Source organism: Populus alba, chromosome 10 (assembly GCF_005239225.2).
Source record: "Populus alba chromosome 10, ASM523922v2, whole genome shotgun sequence".
Taxonomy (NCBI): domain Eukaryota; kingdom Viridiplantae; phylum Streptophyta; class Magnoliopsida; order Malpighiales; family Salicaceae; genus Populus; species Populus alba.
Window position 1 is genome coordinate 10,300,835 of NC_133293.1, and position 21,602 is coordinate 10,322,436.

At 33.6% G+C, this 21,602-nt stretch overlaps 1 protein-coding gene across 4 annotated transcripts; it reads right to left on the bottom strand.

Annotated features, from left to right (window-relative positions):
- Positions 1 to 4,319: 4,319 nt before the first annotated feature.
- On the bottom strand, positions 4,320 to 18,706 carry LOC118061577 (phospholipase SGR2). 4 transcript variants are annotated; one of them, XM_035075070.2, is made up of 22 exons: positions 18,344 to 18,706; positions 18,062 to 18,263; positions 17,516 to 17,616; positions 16,925 to 17,119; positions 15,499 to 15,654; positions 15,018 to 15,089; positions 14,756 to 14,908; positions 13,879 to 13,929; positions 13,268 to 13,438; positions 12,050 to 12,199; positions 9,931 to 9,996; positions 9,300 to 9,836; positions 9,153 to 9,216; positions 8,944 to 9,065; positions 8,642 to 8,714; positions 8,418 to 8,520; positions 7,965 to 8,058; positions 7,797 to 7,859; positions 6,989 to 7,037; positions 6,695 to 6,786; positions 5,525 to 5,571; positions 4,320 to 5,022 (listed from the first exon to the last, which is right to left on the bottom strand). In XM_035075070.2, exons 2-22 carry the CDS (start codon positions 18,261 to 18,263, stop codon positions 4,779 to 4,781), a joined length of 2,805 nt encoding a protein of 934 aa, XP_034930961.1. In that variant the 5' UTR covers positions 18,344 to 18,706; the 3' UTR covers positions 4,320 to 4,778. The 4 variants fall into 4 exon arrangements, with proteins under 4 accessions (XP_034930961.1, XP_034930960.1, XP_034930958.1 ...); XM_035075069.2 differs by having other exon boundaries at positions 6,695 to 6,789; XM_035075067.2 differs by having other exon boundaries at positions 6,695 to 6,792; positions 18,344 to 18,705.
- Positions 18,707 to 21,602: the final 2,896 nt, after the last annotated feature.

Here is a 21,602-nt window from a genome sequence, read left to right on the forward strand (position 1 = left end):
AAAAAGTGTTAAGAGTAGTGTAATGTTGTTCAAATGAATATCATTTTTTTTTCTATCTCAAAATCTAAGAATATATAACTTAAAAAATATCTAAAAAAAATATATGGAGAACACAAGTGAAAAATAATTCATGAATATTATTATGCATATTACTATTCATGAATAGTAAAGCAAGATGAGCCAAAAATAGCTTGGTTAAATTGGAGCTTGAGCTTGGGTGGGCTCGGCCTAACCAAGCTTCATTGAACTTAGCTAAGTCTAGCCAAAGGAAGAGAGAGAGAGAGAAAGAGAGAGAGAGGAGTATATTGGTTGTGCCTGGCCCAACCAAGCTTCAATAACTATTTTTTTTATTGTATAATTTACCTGCTCTAAAAGCTTGTAAACATACATGTTAGAAAGACTTTAATAAGTTATAGAGGGGAAGAAAACACTTTCAATGTATGTTTGCATAAAAATATTACCTGTATGTGCTTGTCTTTGAATATTTGGCCTTTTTTTTTAATTCATTAGAGATTTTTATCAATGTATTGTGTAGAAAAACCTATGATCTTTTTAAAGATGATAGTTGCACAAACTTGAAGAAAGTTGATCATAGAGATCTGGATACAGTGATTATAGGGACTTGAGACAGTGGTCACTAGAACATGGAGATAAGTGATATTGAGGACCTAGAGACAAGTGGTTGTGAAGACCTAATAACATAATAAAGACTTTTCAATGGAGATTTCATAGAGACCTTTTATGTTTAGAGACGTGAAGATGAACTATTTTTATACATGTAATTCAAAAGATGATGAAAATATAGTTTTTGAGAATTATTTTATTTGAGGTAGTATATCACGTGGATTGTCTCATGGTTGCTCATTGTATTTTCTATTTTATAAATTTTTTAAGGTACCTTTTGGAGATCAATATTTCTATATCTTATAAGAGTGTATGTGACTTTTTTGTGTCATGCCCATGATTATGGTGAAAGTTATTGAACTTGTTAGTATTACTTGTGTTTGAACTATTTTTAATTGTAAATGGGTATTGCAGGAAATCTTTTCTTTTTATGGCAGCCAAAACATCAACATATATCTCTGTGAGAGATATGGTCATGAGCTCAAAGAATATCAGACGATCATGGTTGTGCTTGATGCTTTTTTTTGGATGCTCTTATTGGAGGTTAATGGTATCTTGTCTGGTCATACTAGTTTCTCTCTCCTGATGTAATTTTTCATCATGTATTTGACACTAAGAAGACTTTTGTCAGGGAGTGTGTATAACCTTTCTCATAAGGAATAGTTGTACACTTCATTGATTAGGGCTTCAGTTGCGATGGGTTCAAGCAGATTTGTCATGCTTAGCATTTCCTTGTTAAATCTCTAGAGATATGCCCTCGTGCTTTCATCATTTAGTTGTGTACATGAAAAAGCTTTATGGTGCTTTTATTTGTAGAAATTTTGGTACTGAAATGAGAAATGAGTTTCATGAAAAGATTATGAAAACATAAGATGAAGCCATGTTTAAGGTTATGATACCAAACCTAATAGATCTGTGAAAAGTTGTAGGGGAAATCTTACATATGGCACCACTCTTTGTTTTCACCAACTCTACGATGCTTCTAATATTTTGTACATATTTCCCAGGATCTGTAAGGCCATCTTAGTTGTCTAAATTAGCTTTAATAGCGTCACATTCCTTGATGAGATGAGTATATAGCACTACTCTATAACAAAATGGACTCTTTCACTTAGTGGGAATGACGTGCAAGAGTTGAGGTTGGTTATCTTATGCACATCATGCCTTAGTTTTTTTGTGATGGAGAGCATGAGAATAAGAAGACTGAGACTTAGAAAAAGATTGACGAGGATAGTCATGTTTATAACTTGGATATGCTATAGACTGTTAGCTCATTCGGAGAGTTGGTATATGGTGCCTACCTGACATGTTTTGTATATCTTCTTGAAATAGAAGTTGTCTTTATACACCGAACATTATAGGTTGATTTTGTTATTGGTTGTATTGAAAAGAGTGAAATTGTTCTTATATGCTAGAACATCGTTGTTGAGTACTTATATTTTTAGGAGAGTTGTTGGATAATTAGGAGAGATGAAGTCATTGTGGTAAAGAAATTAGTCAATCTCTCATTTATTGGAGTCTCATCATCTATAAAAAAAAGCTTTTTTAGAAATTAAAAGAAAATGAACAAGCTTTTTATTCAAGTCTTTATAGATGACGTTACTAATGAAGTCATGAAAAAACTTTACAGAAAAATACTTATTTTCCTTGGCTAATGAGTTTTAGGTCTAAGTTGTACATATAAAACAAGTCTCTCATGGAACAAAGGATACTCCAATACTTAAGTTAGTATTTAAGTTTTTTCTCAAGTGATAAATAAATAAAAATTCAAGAAGATAAAAATAGTGTTTTTTTATGTGTAGAGAAATTATGTCTTCTCTGTCTTGTTAAGTGTGTTTTCTGTGTAATGTAATATTGTTTAGATGAATTGTTATTTTCTCTCTCAAAACCTGAAAATGCACACCTTAGAAAATAATTTAAAAAATATCTAAAAAAATATTTAAAGAAATATAGATAAAAAATACTACGAATATTAAATTGAAATAAGATAAAAATAACTCAATTAAACCGGAGCTTAAGCTTTAATTAAACAGGAACTCAAGCTTTATTGGATCTTGACCTAATTGAGCTTCGTGGAGCTCGATTGAGCTTACCAAGAGGATAAGAGAGAAAAGAGAGGATGATAGCTCGGTTTCCAAAATGGTGTGTTTTTTTTTTTTTAATTATATTTCAAGTAACTGACCCCATCATCAAAGATGTCTTCCGCATTATAGGATATGTCACTCACATTTTCTACCCAAGTTTTCTCACTTTTCATCCCACCCTTTTATTATCAGCATTGACTATAAAAGATTTCATGTTCGCCAATTCTTGCTTGATTTCGTGAAGCGCGTACCAAATTCCTCGTAACAAGGAAACTTCATTCTCAAGGAGGGGCATTATTTTGCTTACAGTGTAATCTACTGGAAGTGTGGCCATAGTTTCTCCTCTTTTGGTCTCTTTTATACACTCAATTCGGAATAGGAATTCGTTAGAAAATAGACAGTAGAATGTTAGTTATATTCACCCAGATATTTGGTAGCTAGTCTTTTGTTCTCACAGTTTTAAACCACACAAAAATGTCTTTGGCTGGACATTCCCTGGACAAAGGAAGTAAGAAATACAGAAGTCATTTGTCAAAGAACACGCCTCCTTTCCTTTCCTTTCCTTTCCTTTGATTTGAATTGAATGTTAAATAAGAACTTCTAAAACTTGCAAGCTAATAGGTCCAAAGAATCAAGGGCAACTGTTTTCCTGTGTGTTTACTCTGTTTTTCTTTTTCTGCAGAAACGACCTGACTCGGCTAGTCCAAGCAGCATAGAGATCCCATTTCTTGAAAAATATCAAAAAAACTTCTTTTAAATGTAAAACAAAAGAACCTTTCTGCAGAAACTCTAGTTAGATGAGCAGATTTAAACCAAGAGGCATGAGTAGTATTCAGTTTCATGCAGATGTAACAGCCTTTTGTACTTCTTTTTTATTGTTTTTTTGCCAATCTTTTGGAGGATTTAAGATTCTAGTCACGCTATGTTAATATTCTTTACTTCATCAAATATCTACAGATTAGTCAAGGCCCTTGAAGACAAACAGTAGAAAATTTTATGTTATGGTTTAGCACTTGATTAGTTTTCTGGTTAATTTTGGTTGTCCAATGTCTCTAGTGTTTGGCTGGCAGAGTACTAGAGGGGTTCGTAGGAACTTAGAAAAGTAATGTTTCAACAATCAGTAATGGACTTATAAATCAGAACAATTGATCAAGGACTGAATTTTACTGAGTGGACTCATTAACTTTCTTGACGTATAGAAGAAGATGGACACCTGCAATTATAGTACTATTGATCTAGTCTTTCAAGGTCCAGTCCTTCAATTAATCCTCCAGCAAGAATGCTCTAGTTGCCAGTAAAATTAACCATCCGAAGGAATTTCTACCGTTCCTTGTGCAGAAATAAACCTTACCCTCAAAATTCAGTTCTGGCATCCAAAAATCTCTTCCATTGCTCCATGATTTTGCACCAGAAGGTGAAGCTAGGCTGCAAATGTAGCCAGGATAGTGTTTACCTTGATGAGACTAAAATTGATACAAGTATTCAAAACCCACACAGGAATTGTTATACCAGAAATTTGAAATTACCTTTTGAGGTAAGCAGACAGAAAGCATGCACATGATATAAAACGAACCCTGATATGATACAACGACGCCTTGATTGACACTACTCTTTCTGTCAGTAAGAAAGTTGACAGTGAACCTTCCATTCGTATAAACATGTTACAGTGGTTATAACCAGTGGTACAGAGTTCTAGTTCGTATAAACATGTTACAGTGGTTACAACCAGTGGTACAGAGTTGTAGTTCCGGCATTCGTACTGTACATTTTTACAGTTTTTGCAACCTACATTTTCATAGGCCTGCGTTTCTTTTTATTCACAGAACATAAAACAAGACAATCTGCTGTGTGAAACTATGGTCGAGTAACTACCCTATAACTAACATCTACATGCAACCCCCTCAAATTCCATATCAACTTCGTTCTAAAATCTTTGAGGCTGCACTAGAATTGGTGACCCGCCCCCAGTCTGATGAAGCATTTAGCTGCATTTAAGATAAACAATAAGGCCAAGCCCTGTTAAATGCAGCTGCAGCTGCATCTAAATCTGGCATACAGCAAGAACTTCAGTCAGCACTTGGGGCTTTTCATATATTTATTGGCTTTCTTTGAGAAGTTTTTAGCCATCATTCTGTCAGAGAATGTCAAAGGGAGTTCCTCATTAGTTTCACTTTGATCATACCATCCTGTGGAACCAATCTCATCTTTTGAGGTGCCTCCACTAGATTCTGCAGGTAACTTGGGTTCTTCAGGTATCTCCCTATACAAGTGTTTTAAAATGAAGAGAGCTGTGTCATGATCCCTCCAATAGTTCCTGTTCATCATGATTCATCAATTAAAAAAAGCACTTGCATTTTTTTCCAGGAACAAAATGGAGAGCAGACTAGCAGTACTAACAAACTATAAAAAAAGAAGAAGAAAAAGAGAGACACGAATTGACACGGGAACTGCAAGCAAAAGCCATGCAACTTCCTTCAAGAAACCTCCTTGGAGAGATAAAACAACCTACATGCAAGTAATGCATCCCATCCAAAGGCATTATATTCTCGACGGGGATATGGCTGCAACACATTTCAATGATACATGCACAGCATGTTACACATTTTAATTAATAACTCAGGGTCTTCTTGTGAACATAACCAGTTAAACAGTCCTAAGCTTCTAACAAAGGCTTAATATTCAAATATATCCCCATTAAGTTCAACAAGCGTGACCAATTTTGTAAGAAAATTTGTCATACTCCACTACATGAAAACCAAAGGGATCCCAAATCTTGATTTAATAAATTTCTTGATCTCAAAGTTCAAAGAACTTACGTGTGTGCTCCAATGGCTTGCAGATATGGATGTTCAAATGTTTTATCCTGCATGGTTAACACAAACACACGTTAGGGAGTGGAATCAGATATCAGATGACAATTATGATATATAGGAAAACTAAAAATCTTGTACAAAGTAAAGCAACCAGGACATAACTTTTCTTTGTTTGGATTAAATTGTATCCCTACCCCAAAAAAATTACCAGGTAACGGCAAAATTTTTGGGCATCTGTTTCATCACAATTTCTGAACTGGCCATGCCACAAACTGACACAAGCACAAACCTAGTTCCCCAGATCCCTAGGCATCCATGGAATTACGTATATGATCTGGAAAGGAGCTGCCCAAGATCAATTTCCATTGTTGAAGTGCCAAGATGACACCACCTCACATTCTATTACTACTACCAATGCAATACAGCAGTTCTACCAAATCATATTAGTGGTGGTATGAAAGATGCGCAGAACCATAAACAAAAACATTAAATCCCTCCCAAAATGCAAACATCATTAATATTGCTTTTAGTAATTCAGATTATCTGGGGATGAAGCTATGCAGATTCCATCTGTAGTATAAAAAATAGTCAAGTTATCACGACAGCAAATAGACAGTAGTGAATGCTTCTCTGAACCTATCATATTGGCAAATGTCAGAATGAGATGCAAATAATTTTGTTGTTAAAAAAAGCTAAAAAGATAGCATTTCTAGACCTATTATATTGATGAATTTCAGAATAACAAACAAATGTAATTGATATAGAAAATTAACAGAAAAAAAAAAAAACACCTAGGCTCTCACCAATGCCAATGAAATAAACATTTATGCAAAACTGGAAGCCAAATGGTGAATATTAAGGGAATCTATACACCGGTGGATGTTAAAAGTAGATAACCACATTCCCATGCAGAATTTTGTTCCGTTTTCTTTTTATTCATCAGAGAGTAGTAAAAGCAGAAAAAATTGTGTCCCTGTATTTTTCAGAAAGCATCTGCATTAATGATGCTGACCCACATACTCAAGTGCATCCACATGCATGCACTCACATGTGCCAACTGCACTATAAAGTTGTGTCAAAGAAATCTCCCCTAACCGCTAAGAAATTTCAACAGAGTGAAATAATAGTACAGCTTTAAACAAAGCAAAGCCATGAAAATATACTGCTACGCACTTGAAGCATGTGGTCTATTCTTCCTTCACTTCCAGTTAACCTCTCCATCATTATTGAGCCATATGTCCTCTCTTCTTTTTCATTGACATTTTCTGCTTCTTAAACACAAAAAACAAAAGATTAATGATAAAAAAAATGTCGATGAGATTATAAATAGTTTTTATAGGAGGAAAGGAGATCGTTTCTTTTTCTTTGGGGGGGGGGGGGTTGCTGGTGTGGGGAGGAGAATGGAAGCCAATGGTATTAGGAAACTGAATGAAAAGCAACACAATGAAAACAAGAAAATTTCTCTACCTTCTTCGCTATTGGCAATTTTTGATTGGCAAACTGTAAGCACCTTGACCTGTTTAAATACCAAAACTTTTAGTACAATGCCTATAAAATTTCCTCTAACATGAAGAGAAACCAGGCGTGAAGCGTGTATATTTAAGGCATTGGTAACTATGTTTCTTGTAAAACATGGACCAACTCAGCCAGCACAAACCCAAGCTGAACAGTGATTCCAACATGGATTAACAGATAAAGAACCAATTCAATTCTCAAGTAGTCCTGAATAGCTAGCTAAATATTGAGCATGCACATGTCTATTTATGCATCCCCTAATCTTCCCTCTAAGTATAGATGTGCACATCTGTTCTGATGCATGAGTGCTGTCACTTGTGTAGGTCTTGTTGTGTCAGTAGACCCTAACATTTTAACATATCACCAAAGGGCATGTAGTAGGTTCACTGCAAGGCCTTGGGAGAGAAGGAGTGCCTGGGAAGGCTCAAAATAAATCAGTTCAGGATATTTATACCTTCCATCTTACCTCTTCTAAATCAAAACTCCTTCAATATGGGATATTTAACCTCAGGGTGAAGTTTAGAGTGGGAAATTTAGAATACACAGATTCAAAGGTTAAGAGAAGACTTGCAAACCAAGAGATTTGCAGATTTAAGAATACTCAACGCCAGCTAGCATTTAACAATCCATCTTTAACCTTTTTTCCCACTTAAGTAAATAACATTATTGAAAGAAGCATGTACCTCTTCGCACATAGATTAGCTTACTTCATGCAAACAAAAGAAAGAATAACCTTGGGAAATCTTATGGAGCTTATTACCTTCACAACGTTTAGATGATTTATTATTGCTTGAGAACGAGCAGCCAAATCTTCAGTGAACTCCTGCATAACAGAGCGTGAACAAATCAGGAAGAATATAGGGAGATAAAAACCTAGGATGGTGGAAGTCCCTTATATGCGCAATCTATTTTTCTTGAAGAGCCTCACCTGAAACCCAATGTGCAACCTTCTTCCACCTTTGTGGTAAGGAATAATAACTGGGCGCTTGCTGATAAATTCTTTACAGACAAGAGGTTCTATTCTGTATAAAAATATTGAAATAGCCGTTATAAATTGTACCAAATTAAGGAAACACCACCACGACTAAATAGGAAAACAAACAGGGGAAAAAAAAAAGAGGAGTATGAGACCAGGCTCAAACACACAAAAAGGTATAGGAAATGTAGCACACAGGGAAGTTGGATTTTGTGAGTGATAAGTGAACAGCAGAGGGAGGGGTGTTTGACGCTTCTCCCAGTTTGGAAGAAATATAAACAGATCAAAAGTTCATCCCAAGACCATTCTCCATCTTTTTCATGGCAATAAGATGACCACTATTCACACGCGCAAAAGCAAATTATAAATGTTTTAACACATGAAAATTGATCAGCAGTGGCAAACCTATATGCTACAGGATCAAATGGGTGAAAAATGTTGAGCATTTGACGACATGCTGGCATTTCTTCACTTATATTTTCCTCTGCCCAATATTCTTTCCCTTTCCCTGGAATATTGATGAAAAGCAACTATTAAAACTAGATTTTGAAAATGAGACATGCTGTTTCAAGTATTAAAAGAAAATTCAAAGGAAATGTTCAAAAGAGACATGCCATTTCAAGTATTACCAAGTCCAATCCGAACATTATGAAGAGAAAGAAAGACTCCAAGAGGTGATCCAACAGCATAGAATGTGTCAACCTGATATATAAGCATTCAAATAAAATTAATGGCAAGATCTATCAGATACTTTGTGTAGTCTCAGCTACAATGTGAACTTCGTAATGAATAAAGTTTCAAAAAAGTTTCCTCTCCCTTCTGCAGTCTTAATTTGAAATTCAATCGCACACAGAGTTGGTGAATGCTAGCATACCACCACAACATAAAGATAGAAGAAAATTACAAATTAAAGGAACAAGAACTTATGTACCTTGAATTCGAGTTTTGTATACTTGATATAAGGGGTATAACTCTTTGGTGCTTCATCTAGTCCAACTGCCAATTTCTTGGATATGGGTTGCTTTGTCATGCTTTCAGTTGCCTTTCCATTTTCTGTTTCACACATAAAACCCAGAGATACCAAAACATGAGTTCTTTCACCTAATATGCAAGTAAATTATGTGATCTGATGCAACCCACCACTTGCATCTCCACCACCACACTTGAATTCCAACTCTGCTATTTTAGCTTTTAAGGAATCAATCTGCAATTGAGAACATAAAGAGTCACATATTGAAAACCAATCTGAATAAATTCTAAAGAATATAAATAACCTAAAATGCAGACCTCTTTCATGAGCATATTAATTTCTTTTTCCTTGTTGCCGGCATTTTCACTGCCTTCCACTGCCCTGTTCTCCACACCACTCATTGGGTCATCTAACTTCATATCTTTAGCTTCACATAAATGATCTCTTTCCTGAGAAAGCACATCACTGGAGTCACAAACAAATTCATGGGGATTTTCTTTTCCACGTATTTGCTTAAAATTTGAATCTGATGCAGCTCCAACCAACTCTGATGCAATGGGACTCAAGATTGTGGAAAAATCATCAGAAAGTCCATTCTCATGTACTAAAGTTGATCGTGCACTCATCATTTTTTCCTCAACAGGATCCACTATTTTCTTGGCTTCTTTGAATACATTGGAGATGTTGTCCTCCAGGTTGGTTGACGTGCCACGCTTTGTATCAAGGGAAGATTCTTCACTCCTAGAGTATTCTTTATACATCCAATCCATTGGGAATGGAGAAGTCAGATTCTCTTGATGGCAGAGGATGTCGTATGAGAGGACACTTCCCAATGAATGACCATATATTGAAACCTTGATGAATTTTCACATAATGCTGAGACTGTTCAGTAGAAATCAACAGTATAGTTTGATGAAGAAACGGAACAATTGCACAATGAGCTTATACCTTTCCATCATAACCAGGATTCCTCTTAAGAAACTTCAAATACAAGCGGTTTAATTGGTTTGATACCTGAAGCAAAGTGATACTGATCAGCTTGAACTCCAAAAATGTTTGCAAGGGAAACTGAATTGCTTTAAACTTTCAACTTTAGTCCCCATCAAATAAAATTATAATTTTTTGCAAACAAATTGGTTGAATAGATGAAAAGAAAAAAATACAACAAGGAATATAAAACAACATTACACAACATACACTTGCTGAAAGAACTTGAGCTATTATCATGAAGTGGTGCTACAATCAATGAGGTATCAAGACTATCTACTGCTCACAAGCTATGACATGGCTTAACATATCCACAAACAATATTTAGGGTAGCTGCAAAACTTTATAAATTTATCCTGTGTTTCCATTTTCTTCTATTCGCCATGCTTCTCTGTTAGGAAATTATCTTATGAATCATGGGAAATCACCTATCCAAACATTCTAACTTCAACTCATGCTCTCACTACCCTCCCTCTTCTCCGGTACTAATTTAGAGGTACAACAGGTTAATACACGAGCTCACACCAACTCATTAACCGTTCCATTTCACTTTTTGAAGACTTAGTAAAATGGCAACTTTTGGATTCAACAGGTGGCATTACTAGAAGTTACATGTTCTATACTCTTGCAATAAGCACACAAGTAAAATCTGTCACTTCCATGTCCTGCCAATACTGCAGACACCATAACACACACATTCCATTAATTCTGTCACAATGCCACCAAACAAAAAACTTGGAAGATTTCCTCCAATAAAGTTTGTGGGTTTTGGTAACTATGTAGGTGGTGTGTGGTGCCAGCGTGTAGCAGTTCCTATTATTTAGTGCATCTGGTGTGAAGAATTATTCAAGATGAGCAACTTCATTTCCTTTTTATATGGGATAAAAATTGTAAATGTACGTTGTTTTGCCGTAGGCATCTATAAAGGTGTCTCTTCAGCGGATATGCAAAGAGATAGGAAAGCTTTCTTTTACTATCAGAAGAAAAGGAATACCATCAGCTCTAACTACTACCACTTCCTCAACCTTGTCTCCATGACAGCTTCCAACTCAAGTCTGAATACAAAGACTATAGGCCTAAAAGCAAACTTGTTTCACTTTATTAATCTACCAAGTATGCATACCCCACCGTATCTGATTTTGATACCAGTTTCCTACTCGTTAATTGTCAGGAATTCTTGATTATGAGCCTCACAGCACACACCATTTCTCCTCCAAAATTTTTATTCTCCTAACTTATTCCCTCCACTCCTTTTTTTTTCATATATTTTATTAGAAAAGTATACCTCATGTTTCCTTGTGTAGAACCGCTAGCATACAAGAAAAAATGACTATATCATAATTATTTAGTTACCCATAGTTCTAATTTGGAAATCAACTATTTAGGATGATTGTTCATAATGTGTAATTTTATGCCTGAATTATTCTATCCTTGAATGGAGAGATAACTTAGTTCTTCCAACTTAATATAGACTAGATAATGCCTATCCTTGAATGGAAAGATAACTTAGTTCTTCCAACTTAATATAGACTAGATAATGCAAGATAATGTAAACTAGCATTTCTCACGGTCGCCTTGAAAATGTTGAGACTTCTTTTGTTTCAGGGAAAAAAATCAATTTACCAAATTGTTAAATTTGAACTTCTGTTGCAAGTCCAAGACCATGAAAATTGAGATCATAGCATTAGAGACCCATGACAGATGAAAAAGCTTTTGAAGTACATGGTTAAGTCAGGGTTCTCTTAAGGTAGCTCTTTCCCATAAGTATCCACTCATCCCATGCATAAAATTATTTTACTAGCAATCCAGAAAAAGTTGTGTCAATATGAGGTGCTTTTGTTTGTTTTCACTAATTCCTTTTTTTATTTTCTACCTCTTATTTTTTTGGTTGGAAGGAGAAAACTTCCAGTTTGGAAAAGTAATTGATACATTTTGAATATCCATTCCAGTAGATATATGTAAAGATGGAATCTCCAGCTCATGACAGAATCCAAGGATGATTCTTTAAATGAGCCTTGTTTGCAGGATAATTAATAATTAAAAGGAAGAAAATATAATAGAAGGATCAAGTATGCAGTACCGCATTGATAATGTCTTGACGATAGATGGGGCTCATGTAATACAATACATCATGAACTGTTGCACTCAGCATAACACGCAAACCACGTACACCATCTAAAGTAATCTTTTCAACTGCAGCTTCACCACTCAGCTTCAAACCCTTTCTCCACTGCGAAAGAAAAGAGGAGGGTGAAATATGAGAAGCAAACACGAAGACATGCAATCAGAAGCAGTAAAGAAGTTTGCAAAGATTCTAATGTTAAAACAGATTGTCCATAACATAAATGTCCACTTCTAACATAACTTGGTAAATCTGGAATTACAGCATATTATTTGTACAGAAAGTAAGCTGCAACATCCATCCATAAAACCATAAACACTACAAATCCATAAAGTAAGCTGCAATATTATTTTTATTGCTTCCTCTCTCTCTCCCTTTCTTTTTCCATATAGTTTGAGTGCAGACCATGCAACTAAAGTAATGCAATAAAAATGTTCCAATGCAATCATCATATTCACTTTATTTTCTTCAAGGAGAGGGGGATGTTAAAAATACCTTTACAGACATCCTTGCCCATCATCTGTCAATTCATATTAAATCAATAGAGCTTATGCTCCTCAAAATCACATAAAAAATTGATGAATTTATTAAGCAAACAAAATGAGGCAGGAGTCTCCATTCATTACAAGCTCCCAAGGGAGTCAACCAATACAAATAGATAAACAATTAATCAAGGGCTCAACACAAAAGTATGTCATCCCAGAAGGACAATTTAATTTTTCTTCTTTGAGCAGGTCATTTTAGTTGTCTGATTTGAAAAGTAGTGGAGGATATAAGAGATTGCCAGAAAGATCTTTTTATGCACAGAGAATGCCAACTGTTTGAACATCAAGGGCTCAACACAAAAGTATGTCATCCCAGAAGGACAATTTAATTTTTCTTTTTTGAGCAGGTCATTTTAGTTGTCCACTTTGAAAAGTGGTGCAAGATATAAGAGATTGTCAGAAAGATCTTTTATGCATGGAGAATGCCAACTGTTTGAACATCACAAATTAAAGTTCTTGGGGAGTAATGTTTTTGGAAATTGTCCATAATTAACTTGGATGTAAGCATATTAATAGATGTCTCCTTGAAAACAATTCTTGAGATCAACAAACACAAAAATATAAGTGATGTCCCAAAGTTAGGACCTTCTCAGACAGACTGAATTTGCAATGGCAGTGGTATTTAATTTACCTGGCATGGGATAAAAAGAACTCGTTGAACACCTCGTTGGTATGAAGTAAGATGTTGTTCAGAGAGACTCGTAGTGATATGGCGGAAACTGCTAACATCATCAACCAAATTAGACTTCTCCAACCTTTGGCCAATACCGTGAACCATAAAAACCACATGCTGAACAGGAACCTAAACCAAGAATACAAGATTAAAACCCTATGCTATTAACAAAGTTATCAAAACTTATTGCGGAAAGATATACAAAAAGGTAACAAACTCAGGCTCCAACATTACAAGCAGTAATTATTTTATAGCAAATTATGAAAAGAGAGGGAAAATCTGAACAAGATGCATACTTAACTAGGTATGTCTACAAGCATTTTGCCACCACATTTTTATTTTCATGTTAACATAAAACAGCAAATATATAACTAAAAAAAGGGACTGGGAACAAGCCATTTGTAGCCATTCTCCTAATCCTAATGTTTTTAATTTGTAGATTAACATGCAAAATTGAAAAGCACATAAAGAGAGAAATTGAGATCTACAAAGAAAAGATCATGTCATCACATTTTTTTGATATATAGATTAAATGGTCCAATACACATGCAGAACAAAATAGTGCATACCTGCGAACAGTAATCATCCATTTCCTCCTCCTTCTTTTGTCGTAGTTCATCCTAAAGTAAAAGAAAATGGCTGTTAATGGAAGTGACAATTTATTTTTAACTTCCATCAGCCATAAGAAATTTCAGTGCATTTATCTTATCAATTATAAATTATTAATATATCAAGCATCATGTCATAGTAAAGTAAGCTGGGTCAGTAGCCAAGTTTATAAGACAAGAAGCACAAGAATAATGAATGTGAGCTATTGAAGGTAATCAATGATGGCTGCAAGTAATGGCAGCAGTGTCATTGGTGGTTAGGTGGAAATTGTGGTCATTGCTGGTTATCACAAAAGGTTGGTTCAACAGTTGAAATGAATAGTGCAGGCTCCTTCCTGTTTCTAAATTTTTCAGAATTTTTTTCCCACAATTTTCAGGAACTGTTTCAGAAACAATAAGATGAATCAAATACCAAACAGACAATCCATAGGTTTTGGTGAGTTGATTCTGACATGTATGCTTTAATTAGCATCAATCAAATTAATTAATTAATAGTGGCCCAATAACCAGAAGATACAATATCAACTCTCCCCTTCACACACAGGAGGGGAGAGAGCATGAGGATCAGCTTCCACCATATCCAAGCAGGAACCTTAAGCAACTAAGAAATGTTGTTTTCAGCGTTAACTGCAAAACCATGATGGTTTTAGAATATGGTAAACATGATGTGCATGGTTAAACATCAACCTGAAGGTTGACTTAGCCAAAGATGCAATCCTGCAAAAGTTACAAAGGTCATCTAGGAAGACCACCTCTTACCTGACATTGACGGCATACACAGACAGCAGATACATACAGTAACATATAAACTAGCATCAGGGCAAAGTAAGAAATAAACCTGGGTTGGTTTTTCTGAGAGAGATGCAGAGTAGCCACGCCTTAACTTGATTCCATTCCAACTTAAGGTAATGATACTAGAAAAGCCAGAAGCATCAATGTTGAGCCAAGCCTCCCAGGTATTGTCTTCTCCGGTAAAAAGTGCATGAAGTCCCTATATTCACATTCAATCATATATTGACGTGCACCATATACTTCACTGGATAATAAGAACCCAAAAAAAAAATGAAATCTCCCTTTCTCATAAAATGGTATATACATACAGGGGTAGAGCCTTGCAGATCAACACGAGCTGCAAAAAGGCCAGATGGTTGAAAGGTCCTTCGATGCCAAACCTAAAGACAAATCCAAAGTTGAAGAAAGAAAGAACTTCATCATAGAAACAGAAGAAAAATGCAAGAAGACCGGACGCCTAAACTATACATTTTAAAAGAAAATAATGCTACTCCACTATGATTTTAACTGATGCACTTTTCAAACTCATGCAAACCTCATATATTTGTTTCTGCGTTTCAAAAGCGCTTTTAAAAAAGTTTGAAAATTTTTTATTTTTTTATTAACTTCAAATTAATATGTTTTTAATGTTTTCAAATCATTTTGATGTGCTGATGTCAAAAATAATTTTTAAAAAATAAAAAAAATCATTGGCATGCATTTTGGCATGAAAAGTTATTTAAAAAGCAACCACAACTGCCAAACAAAACAGCATGGATTGAAGGAGTAGATGTTAGTAAGAAAGCAAACCTGGCTCTGGTATGCAATCTCTAACTGCTCAGCTACGTCCTCTCGAAGAGGGAGCCAACCCAAGCCTCCTTTACGAGCAAACCAATGACCTCTCAAAACACGCCGATTTTCTCCATTCCAGTAAATAGGAAAACAATGTCTCTTCACCAGATCTACCTGCATGTTGACATCAGGCCAGTTTTGGAAAATGTTAACAGGAAAAAATCTCCAAAAATTGTTGAATATCATACCAAGCGCAAGAAAAAAGTGCAACAGAAAATCATTCATACATACTCAGATGCATGTTAACAGCACAAGTCTCAGCAAAGATGGATTGACTGGAACTGGATTCCTTTTACACCATTAGTTCTTACACATAAATCAATGTAGCAGTAAATGTAAAATTTTAAAATGCAAGCAAATCCATGTGACAACACGTAAAAAAAAAATACAAGACATGATGCAAACAGTGTCGGGTGGCACACAGCAACAGCTTAAAATCCAAATAACCACCCATAATGCCAAAGGATATTTTTCTCTATGATCAAACTTCATCTATCAGTAGATTGCTCCACTCCCTCAAGCACCTGACCGTTTCTCCTATCCCACAAGCTCCAATCAAACAAGATCAGACCATTCTCCAAGAAAACATGTTAACCTCTATCATTAATATTACCAACTCATCAACTCAACTACCTCTGGCTATCCCTAGTGCACAAAGGAAGACAAAATCAGGCATCATAACTCAGCAGCAATAGAATCATGTAAAAGAAGGTGGTCCACAGATTTCATGGCCTTTACAACATGAAACATCATTTGATATAAACTTCATCCTCTTCACTGTCATATCAATATTTCAGTAACTATGAGAAAGCTCCATCATCCACTTGAAAGAAACAAACTTAATTTGAACTCCTGAACTTTCACAACCTCTGGCATGGGAACTCATTCTTACTGGGGTAGTTGGCATAATTATTCTGTACACTTGTTTCCAATCAGCCTACAACAGAACCTATCATTAACCCGTCCAAACCAAGCACCATGAAGATAGGAGCATTATCTACAAAATCAAATGCCTGATCCTGTAAAGCCCTGAATTTAAATTGGAGTCCAGAGCATATCATCACCTATCATAAACATATAACTCTTTACAGTTGTGCCCATGTATATGCTACCATAACCAAATGGGGAGAGATGAACAGGCAGCTCTGTAATCGAAGTCCTTCCTTATCCACCTTGAAGGCAACATGTTTGCTAAAATTTTCCTGTCAATTATTGATGCTCTTTTCCAAACAGATCTGGGAAGAAATTCCAATATGATCTCCTTTTTTAAAATAAATGATTAAGATGTAGAAGACAGAAAAACAGACGGAGCCACAGAGATGTTCAAAATAAGGTTGGAAATTTCATAGTTAAAACTTCCATGAAAACGAAGCGCCTTACATACCTCATAGAGTCCTCCCTTTACAGGCACGCCAACTCTCTCCTCTTCCACTTCATGCAGTTGAGCTGCTCGTCCACCCTCTGGAGAATCAGCATTTTCTTGGTTATCAATCTTCTTACTAGTAGTAGGCCAGCCATTTGGGCCTTCACTACATTCTGCATACTCTTTCCACCAACTAGAGAGCAATTCTTCTTCTCTCTGTGAATCATGAAATCCAAATTGGAAAAAGAAATGGTAAAAATGATTGAATTTTTTTTTAAGTTCTAGGGTTGATTCCAGGGCCAAAGGATTGACATATGTCAAAGTGAAGATATGTCTAGTTTCTCCATAAGGCCTTTCCAAGTCACTCTCTAATCTCTGCGGTAAACAATCAGGTTTCATAGCTTTGTACACATAATATCCAAAATAAAACCTACTGGAACTATGCCAATGAACGTCAATATAACATTTTAACTTTTGAACTGAATATACACAACATCATAGATGAGTGGATAGACGCTCATTTTGCATTCAAGAAAAATTTTTCGAATAAGAAGAAGATACACATAAAATGGGGGTGGTTGAACAACAAACAAAACAAGTCTTTAAAATAACCTGCAAGAAAGATGCCTCTATTGCAAGAGAATCCCTCATACCAAAACGAAAATAGTCGCTCTTTCCCACAATCTCAGTGCGTGGGACTGAGGCAGCTAACTCTGCAGAAACACCAAAAAAACAATGAGTTTTTTTTTTCTTTCCCTTCATAATTTAGCAAGTTAGTTCTTTCTCTTCATGGATTAGCACAAACTAATATGAATGATAAAACATTAAGCCAAGCACCCAATTCCATGTGTTTAAGCCAAAAAACCATTTCAGAACCAAGCAAAGCAAAAAAAAAAAATTGTAAAACAAAATGAAGCAAAAAATAATCACAACTAAGTTCCCAAGTTCTTCTTGTTTTTCCCCCTACATACAAGTAAATTCATAGAAGTTAAATACTCTGAAAATGGAAAATTTCAACTCTAGAAGTCATTACCCTTTTCTCATGTTATCATAAACCTGGTAAAGCAAATTAATTATTTTAAACAAAGAAAGCACTAGCAAACAACAAGATATGAATAAACTGACTAAAAAAAGGAGAGAGAGAGAAAAAAAGCTAACCATTCTCTACCAAAGGCACCTTACAGAAATACCACCTAACATCACCACCATCAGATGGACTTCCAGTCTGAGCAAGATACTTTTGACGAGCTTTACAATGCTCAATCACATCCTCCAATCTTGCAATATTCGAAGGCGTATTCTTTAGCAAATCAGGCAGTACTTGCTCTGAAATCGCCGGGTTTGCCTTGGAATCCGCCATCTAAACACCAAATTATCAAAACGGGCACTCTTCAATAAAAGAAACCCACAAAAAATTCACACAAAAGGATCAAACTTCACCTCACTATTGCAATTCTTTGGGAAAATAACCAAATGGTTTTTCTTCAAAATGGTGAAAGATGATATTTACCAAAAAGAAAAAAAAATATGAATGCAAATGGGTATTTTAACAAATACCCATCAAGGAATATGATAAAATATTGACAGAAAAAGAAATGGTTCAAATGTTTAGAGGAAGTGGAAAATGTATTGCATGTAAGAACTGAGAAGCAGAATGGTGCAGAGTGGAAAATCCTGAAGAGGAAGGAGAAGAAGAAGAAGAAGCAGAATGGTAGCTTGGTCTTGAATGGCAGGTAAGACGAACAACCTGGACTCAAAGGAAATGGCGGTTGCGTGCCGTTTTACCTTCCAGTTTCCTCTTATTTTTTCTTTTCCTCAATCAATATTTATACCCCGTATACTGCTTACTCTATTTGGAATAATGATGGTGATTGTTTTTAAAAATAATTTTTATGTTAAAATATTTTTTTATTTTTTAAAAATTATTTTTAAAATTAATTCATTAAAATAATTCAAAATATATAAAAAAAATTATTTTTTTTAAAACATGATTTATAATGTATTTCTAAATAGCATCATAATTTTTCAAGTGACAAAAACAATGCAAATTACACTTTTTGAATTTTAATTTTAAACTATAATGATCCATGTTTTTAAAATGATGTTGCACATGTTTTAGTATCATTAAAATGAAAATATTTATTAGAAACTATGAAAGTTTATATCATTTAGTATCATTTTTTTTTTTGAAAAGGAAATTGCAAATGGATTTTAATAGTTATTGAATTAAGCTAAAGGATAATGCTTCCAAAAAAGGTTTACTAAAAAGAAAATTAAAACTTTTATTATATTATTGTGCAGGCAGAGACAATCCACTATATATTGCAATAATTGAGTCACAATAATATCAATAAAAAATTATAATCTATATTATATCATTTTATTTTAAGCTACTATTGTTGTTCTTAAGTTTGGTAATATTGTCTTACCTCCATGTTATTTTTTTGGATAAAAAGATATGGATAGTTCATTTATATTTTTTATTGGTTTTCTTTCATGCTTTTTGTTTAGGTCTCCTTATGTATTTTATTTTTTTGTTACATATAGTCTTTTGTATAAAAAGATGAGACTAGTTTTCCAAGCTTATTATTATTAATTTTTTTTAAAAGTATCATTACTATAAAAAAAATAGATTTGATTTGAAAGGCAAAATTAAAAATTATAATAATTATTATTTTCTTTAGCTTCCTCACATTCTCTCTTTAAAACCTTACTTTTTCTTTTGTAATCTCACTTAATCAATCCTAAAATATAGTTTTTTTTAGAGATGATGTAAAAACTGACATAATCTCGTAAGGTTTCTTTTTTTCTTTTTTTTTCCCTCACAAGTTTTTTTTTTCTTTTTCTTCCCCAAATGGTCAGCCATATATATATATATAACCAATAATTTGTTTAATTCCCACTGAATCAATACTTCTGTACCTTTTATATTTTTTGGATAATATTTTTCAAATTTCAACACCTATTTATACTAGATTTAACCCAGGTAGTATTGAGATTCATTAGATTTTATCCCACAATATTTATTTTTTAGAATATTACTTTTGTTTAGGTTTTTATTCGCATTTCTATATTTTTTTAATTTTTTATTATTTTTCATAGTTTTATTTTTAGCTTAAGCCACAAGCATTTTATTTCAAATTACCATAATCTATTTTCACCATCATATTGTAAATATTCAATTTACTTCTTTAACATACCATTTATTTTGCAATCCTTATGGATTTACCCGTTTACATATTGATTTTGATGACCTTATCTTCCACTTGGTATGTATTTTTTGGCTAAATGATATGAAAATAGAAATATTAGCAATCTATATAAAAACTTCTAGAAGTACAAAGACTTATATACATGCAAGCAGACACGAGAGAAAAACAAAAAATAAAATAAAATAAGATCAAGTCTTAATCTAAAACAAATACTAGATAAACACAAGAAAAATATCAAATTTAGTAAAAACAATATTATATTAGGGATTGTTGAATGAAAAACAAAAGAAGAAAAGAAGAAACGTCAACATAAATGACAACACCAGTGAAAGAAAGGGGAAAAAATGAGAGAAAAAAAAAATAACTTGAGTTTTAAAAAAAAAAAAAAATTTTAATTTTAAATTAATATTTTAATTAAACACTTTTTTTTTCTTTTCATAATCACAATCTATTCTTCATTAATTAACCACAAAACCCAATAAAAAAACCGCAACCAAATTATCATCTAAAAAATGGATCTGTTAAAAAAAAAAAAAACAATAAAGGAAGAAAAGGATGGAGTACATATGTTGTATCTACTTTATATATATATATATATATATATATATATATATATATATATATATAATAATTCTTATCATATTTAATTTCAACTTCAACTACAATTAATTAGAGAGATTAAAAGAAATTTTATTAACAAGTCTCGGTACGAAATCCATATTAATTTACATGAAAATCTCTTTTTAATTAAATAACATCACAATCCTTCGTTTTAGTTTAAAAGTCAATACTAAACTTTAGAACCTAATATTTCAAACATAGTTTTTAGATTTGGTTTGATAACCAACTTGATTTAAGATCTAAGTTTTGAATTTTAATCGGGTTACTGAATCGTTTGAGTTAATTTTTGTTTAAAAAAATCAAAACGAATTTATTTTAAGAAAAAAAACACAAAAGTTAACGGGTTACAATTGGATTTTTGATCGAATCTTGCTGAGTCACATCGGTTTTTTTTATTTTATTTTTCTTCAACCCGACTTGGTTCCAGTCTTGAATTGACCGGGTTCCAACTCAATTTGTCACGTCAGACTGGGTTTCAAAACTATAACTTCAACTCAAACAATACATTCAACAATAAATAAATAAATAAATAAAATTAATTCCTCACACAAATTTGGACAAAGTATAACCTTTTCTAATTTGTTTATATTTGATATTGTGTGTATTTTGTTTTTTAATTCTTTTTTAAATTGTTTTATTACTTGAATAAAAATCAAATTGATGTTTTATATTTTTTGAAATACTTTTTAATAATATTGATGCGATTATGTAAAAATAAAAAAAATTATTTTAATATATTTTTAATTAAAATACATTTTAAAAACTACTAATACAACTTAAAAAGAAGAAGCCCAAGACCCAATGCAAAAACATGAGCCCATAAACATCGAAACCCTTGAAAACCAATGCAAATATTTACCTATCCA

Coding starts and splice junctions, on each gene's coding strand:
- LOC118061577 (XM_035075067.2), bottom strand. CDS start 18,263: ATGGCGGATTCCAAGGCAAACCCGGCGATTTCAGAGCAAGTACTGCCT. Junction 13,930..14,755: donor TCTCAGAAAAACCAACCCAG/GTTTATTTCTTA, acceptor CTTTTACTTTAG/GATGAACTACGACAAAAGAA. Junction 8,521..8,641: donor TAATGTTCGGATTGGACTTG/GTAATACTTGAA, acceptor TCAATATTCCAG/GGAAAGGGAAAGAATATTGG.